The 6,502-nt window shown below is 37.5% G+C and overlaps 1 protein-coding gene across 1 annotated transcript; it reads right to left on the bottom strand.

Moving 5' to 3' along the window:
• Positions 1-780: 780 nt before the first annotated feature.
• On the bottom strand, positions 781-3,760 carry LOC104092893 (receptor-like protein kinase HERK 1). Its single transcript, XM_070187279.1, has one exon. It carries the CDS (start codon positions 3,437-3,439, stop codon positions 947-949), a length of 2,493 nt encoding a protein of 830 aa, XP_070043380.1. The 5' UTR covers positions 3,440-3,760; the 3' UTR covers positions 781-946.
• Positions 3,761-6,502: the final 2,742 nt, after the last annotated feature.

The following is a 6,502-nucleotide window of genomic DNA, read 5'->3' as shown; positions in this document are numbered from 1 at the left end:
AGGAGTGTATGTTGGACCTTTAAGGTTCAACGTATCCACAAGATGAGTACTGTAGAAATGCAACTGTTAAAGATGGATGTGTGAACATACTAAAGTAAACAAAAATAGAAACAATAACATAGGAGAGAGGTGCATGTATAGCACAAAGCATAAAATGAGAAAAGGTTGACTCAGATGGTTTGACCATGCGATACCTAGAACTCCAAATGCACTCGTCCATAGATGCAAATTATGATGATTGAAGAAGCTTAAAAGGTACAAGATAAACCTAAAATCATATGGAGGAAAAGTCTCAAAGACCCACAATCTCTCAAAATACACGCGGATTTTGCTATCATAACATAATGGAAGCATCAGATCATTATAAGCTATAGAGCTATACCAACTAGTTACTTACATCTGTATGTCAATGTAAGGATAAATGTGAGATTTTCAAAATCTCTACTTTTAGAGAGCCCTTAATTTGATTTGAAAGACATTCCTTTTTCATATTGGAATAGAATGGACGCGGATAGAGCAGTCAATATAGATTATTCATATATCTGACCCCGATTAATTTGTGATTGAGGTGTAGTTGATTAATTGATTGGGAATTGCAAGATGAAAATGGAGGATAGAAATTTGTGGCTTTTGGTGATCAGGTCTGTTTTCAAGGATTCCCAAAGGCGCCTCTTTCTTTTAGACATGACATTCCAAGAGCGGTTTAACACATCAAAAATATATTAAAAACCTTGTAGTAAATATAAAATTATAGATCAAAAGACAGGTAAAAAGTATCCAGACGTAGAAGACTTGGAAGTGACTTTTCTGTAAAATTTACCAATTCATAGAACAAACTATGACGAAAAAAAAATCAATCTTAACATGATTAATGAACAAAAGGTGGAATAAAGTGAGGAGGTAAGCACAATATATATATATATATATATATACCATCTTCATTTGTTTATCTTCCTTCAGACTTAACCAATTGTGAGAAAACCTTACTCATGGAAACTCCAGATAGATCATCCAGATTTGACGCTACAAACTGCACAGCAGAAGCATTGGCATCAACACGACTGAAATCATTCACTTGAGGAGAGAGCTCTCCTATTTGAATTGCACTGTTTTCTTCAGGATCAACTTGAATAACAGCCTCTTGAAGTTGAAGCGCATACTCCAAGTTCCACAGCACATCACCCATTGAAGGCCTGTCGACGCCATAATCAGCCAAGCATTTCTCTGCTGTTTCTCCAAACTTCCTGAGGGAATCTGGTCTTATTTTTCCAGCAAGATTCCGATCTATGATTTGCTCCAGTTGTCCATTCTTCTGCCACTTCATCGCCCATTCAGCTAAATTGACCATCTCCCTCGGAAGAGATGGATCAATGACAGGCCTAGCACAAAGAACCTCAAACAGAACAACTCCGAAAGAGTAAACATCACTTTTTTCCGTCAATTGTTGCCTTCTGAAATATTCAGGATCTAGGTACCCAAAGCTCCCTTTCACCGCCGTGCTAACATGGGTTTGATCGAGCTCAGGTCCTGCCTTAGAAAGTCCAAAATCAGCAACTTTTGCCATCAAATTCTCATCAAGCAATATGTTTGCGGATTTGACATCACGATGTATAACTGCTTGCGCGTAGCCGGTATGAAGATAGTGTAGACCTCTGGCAGCCCCAATGCATATCTCCAGCCTTTGTTTCCAGCTCATACTCGGCATATCTGAACCATACAAATGGCTCTTGAGGGTTCCGTTTTCCATGTACTCATACACAAGAATCATCTCATTCTTTTCATCACAGTATCCAATCAACGAAACAAGATGACGATGGCGAAACTGAGAGAGCATCTCGATTTCAGTTTGGAACTCTCTAAGACCTTGTTGGGAGCTGGGATTACCCCTCTTAACAGCTACCTTTGTACCATCGTATAAAACACCCTTGAACACCTTTCCAAATCCACCTATCCCGATGACCAAACTCTCATCAAAGTTTTTGGTTGCTTCTTTCATGGCTGCAAAAGGTATGCGATAACTCAAGTTAGAAGCTGCACTCATGGTTGTCCCGTTCGAGTATTTGCTTCCCATAGTATGAGACGTGCCACCGCCAATAGACAAAGGAATCCACGTCTTTGAAAGACGAAGTTGTTCCTGCTTTCTTCTTCTGTGCATGCAAAACAAAACACCAACCATGAGCAAAGCAAGTGTTACACCTACGCTCACACCAACGATGACTCCGATATTGTTTTTCGAGCCCGAGCTTGTGGAGGGAGGAACAGAGGCCATATCAGCAAAGCTGCCCTGAGTATTATTCAACTTCAACAGTTCCAATCCATTTAGAAAGGCATCTGGATATGCACTCTTTGAAGACGGGCCGATACTAATGCTAAGGTTGTTGGTATTAGCTGGTGGTGTAACAAAATCCATGTAATATGCGGTGGCCAATCTGCCTTGAACTTTAGAACTCAGATCAAAATCAGAAGCCGCATTCGAGGAATCAACATAAACATTAAACAACAGCTGATTAGCAGCTGTACTCACAATATCACACAAGTGTAAGCGAATGAAATACTGGAAACCTCTGTCCACATTGAACGCCCACGTCACGTTAAAATTAGCAATGGCATCATTACCAGAAGCATCCACATTCATCTTAGTGCACGTACCATACACGGTCGGTGGTGCAATATCTAATGTTGCTCCACCGGGAGTGTACTTTACAGATCCAATCTTTGACAAGGACTTGGCGAAATCTGGCTGTATTAAGTAACTTTTATCAGGAACCCAACTTCGCCATAGCGTATCGTTTTCAAACGACACAGCGGGCCCGCCCATGTTAACTCTAGCAACTGTTTCTAAAGCCTGTGCATACATATCATTGAATACCCCGGGTGGATCAAAGGTGGAGGCATCATCAGTTATAAGGCTATCGGGTACAGAGACAATTTCCAAGGCATTTATATAGGCAATTGAATCAGCCAAAGGAGAGAATGTGATTTCAAGATCCCTCGTTGTTACGTTCACAGAAAATTCTTTAAAGGAAACATTTTTAGGACTAAAATTGCCAAGGAGAACATTCTGTTGTGTGGAAACAGAGAAACTTGCTGAGCTCAAATCATAAGTTTTGTACTCAAATGGGTAAAAGTAAAGACGGATCCAGTGCCTTCCACTTTTACTAATGGGGAATTTATAGCTGGATGTTGAAGTAAAGATTCTAGCTGTTTGATATAGAGGTGAATCGTTAGCCTTTGTAACTGAGTTTGAAGGGGTATCAGCTAATATATCTTGAGAAGTTGAAAGAAATTTTGAAGCTGATTTATCAGACACAAAAACCCTATTACCAACATTAGTATCTTTAGTGGATCCACAGTCTATTAAGTAATTATCTGATGGGTTAAACCCAGACACACACAAAAATCCCAACGCCAATATAAACAAACTCCAAGAATTCATCATTCAATCTAACAGTTGTTGAAGAGTAACACAAGAACTAGAAATTCAACTATTTCCACTGAAACCACAATAACCCACAAAAGATAATTGCAACAGAGGAAGAAAGATTGCACCTTTTTGATTAAATATGCTCCAAGACTGAGAAAGAGAGACACCAAGATTTGAAATGAAGGCAAATTACAAGAAACATTCTTGAGGGGTACCAAAGAACATAATTATTAATGGAATAAAGAGAAGGAAAGGATGTTTCTACTTGCATAACAGCACAAATCTAGCAAAGCACAAGCAAAGGCCAACGCAGATGCAGAACAACTTAAGAGGATTTTTAAATAAAACAAACATTTTCTTTTCTCAAGAAGTCAAAAGGGTAATGTATATTTGTATATTTTATGTGTAAATATATTCTTATCAGATAGTTTTACAACTTGTTTGGATGGTTGTTATCTACCGTATTGTATTGTATTGTTACTTTAAATACGATATTTGTTTTGATTGTTACTTAAATTTTGTTGTATCGTATTGTTAAATCCGTCGTTACGCAACGACGAAATATGTCACTTTATGTAACGACCAATTTGGTGTGGCCGCGTCATTACGTTGTCTTTTTCTTTCAATCTCACCCTTCATTATTATTAAATAATTTTATTTTATCATTTACCCTACCTTTTTATATACCGTATCATAAATTTTTTTATAATATTGCAAGTTTATTATTCATATTGCTGGTTTGTGATATCATAAAACGACGGCAAACGACACAATCTATCCAAACATTGTATTCATCAAACAATACAGTACAATACAATACGATACATTATGAAACAATATGTAACAACCATCCAAACAGTAATGTATAGGGCAAAATATGTTCATATTAAATACTTGCATAATAGAGCGACACATGGAACCGGAGACAGATGGAAAGCAAGGCAAATGGAAATCAAGTCCGGGGGCAGCAATCTCGGTTTTCCCTGAAGGAAACATTCAATGGAGAATATTCTATAGCATTAAATATGTAGTCCTTTACAGAGAATATGGTATTCATAGCCTGCCGTTACACATTCTTCAATGGCCCCATAATTATCATTTAAGAGTGGCTTGATCCTAAGACCTTTCTCTTGGTGCAACCATAAATAGTAAGTTCAACGGTCATTGTAAGGGGACGAATTTTCTGACAAACTTATGCTATATACTGTTCAAAGCTCAATAACATTTTATTTTCTTGCTTCTTAATATCGTTATTCCTGCCTTCGGAAGCTCTACTCCCAGAACTAAGATCTCTGTTGTCTTATCTCGATTTCAATGCTAAGTCTTATATTCTTTTCTAATTCATTTATCAATTTGGGATCAAATCGATTCGCTTGTCTATAAATCACGTATAAATTTAACTGTACTTGTGATGACCCAATATGTCATATTTAATTTTAAACATTTATTTTTATGTTCTGAGACCTCGAATAGCACCCTTCAGAATCCCTCGACTTGCGGGCACAGTCCGTAAATTTTTTCAGAAAGTTTTTATGTGAAAAATTGATTAAAATGTCAAATGGAGCTTCAAAACTCATTTGCGTTGACTTCGGTCAACGTTTTTAGCAAACGGGTCCGGATCAGTATTTTGACAGTTACGGTAGGTCCGTATCGTGATTTGGGACTTGGGCGTATGCCCGGAATCGAATTCGGAGGTCCCTACCTCGAATTATCGCCATTTAACGGAAACTAAAAATCTAAAGGCTAAAGATTTTCAAAGTTTGACTGTGAATTTGACTTTATAGATATCGGACTCGAATTGAGATTTCGAGAGTTGGAATAGCCCCGTTATGTTATTTATGACTTGTGCGCCAAATTTGAAATCATTCCGAATTCCTTTAATACGTTTCGACACGGGTTTTGTAATGTGAAAAAGTATGAAAACTCATAAGTCCGAATTGTGGTGTGAATTATAATTTCGACATTATTTGACGTGATTTGAGACCCTGAGTAAGTTCGTATGATGTTTTAGGACTTGTTGGTATATTTGGTTGAGGTCCCGAGGGCCTCGGGTGGATTTCGGATGGTTAACGGAATTTAATTTGGATATTCTAGAATGTTTCGACGTCATTTCTTTAAGAATAAGTGGTATCACATTAAGAAAATGAGTTCCAAATTCAGTTTTGATTGATGCATTAAATCTGTATTGAAATTTTAGAGCCATAGCAAAAAGAATCGTTGAATTCGGATATCGTACGAGAGAGTTATGCCCATTTCCGTGTCATGAAAGATTTTCCATCACCGCCAGCGCCCTGGGTATCGTGGGGTGCTAGCCCTGGCGCTGGAAATTTTTGGGGTTCTGGAAACTGTGCCACAGGCAGCGACCCACACTACATGTGGCGCTCGAAATAGCAGAGACTCTATAAACGGGTTTTTTTTTGTCATATTTGACAAAAATAGAGTTAAGGAGCTCGGTTTGGGTGATTTTTAGAGGGGTTTTTTACAAGTTTGAACTGGGTAAGTGTTCTATATCCAAAAGTGATTATATTTTATGAATCTATGGTTATATTCATCGTTTATTTCGGATTTAGATGGAAGAAATTGAAATATTTGTAAAACCTTCCAAAAACAAAATTTTAGGATTTGAAAGACAATCCGATGTCGGAATTCGATAATTTTAGTATGATTGAACTCGTATCGGAATGAGTTATCGGATTTCGAAACATGATCCCGACTGTTCATTTGTTAATTGATTTTCAGATTTTAATTGGAAAATTTAGTATTTTCATATAGAATTGGTTTCTATAATTCGTGTTGAGTATATTGAATTGTTTGTGACTAGATTCAAGGCATTCAGACACCAACTCGCGAGGCAAAGGTTTATTGGAATCTTGAGTTGTATGCAAAGCGAGGTAAGTGTCATGGTTAACCTTGACTTGAAGGAGTAGGACTTGTTTGTCTATTTTCTACGTGATTTAATGTGCGGGTACAACGTATATGTGAGGTGACGAGTACTTATGCGTTGTGGTTTAGTCAAAGCATGCGGGTGGAATAATTGCCTATTTAATTAAGATATTCCTGCTTAAGTTAAATTTTGGT

This window comes from Nicotiana tomentosiformis, chromosome 10, assembly GCF_000390325.3.
Source record: "Nicotiana tomentosiformis chromosome 10, ASM39032v3, whole genome shotgun sequence".
Taxonomy (NCBI): domain Eukaryota; kingdom Viridiplantae; phylum Streptophyta; class Magnoliopsida; order Solanales; family Solanaceae; genus Nicotiana; species Nicotiana tomentosiformis.
The sequence above is the reverse complement of the archived record's forward strand: the minus strand, read 5'-3'. Positions and strand labels throughout refer to the sequence as shown.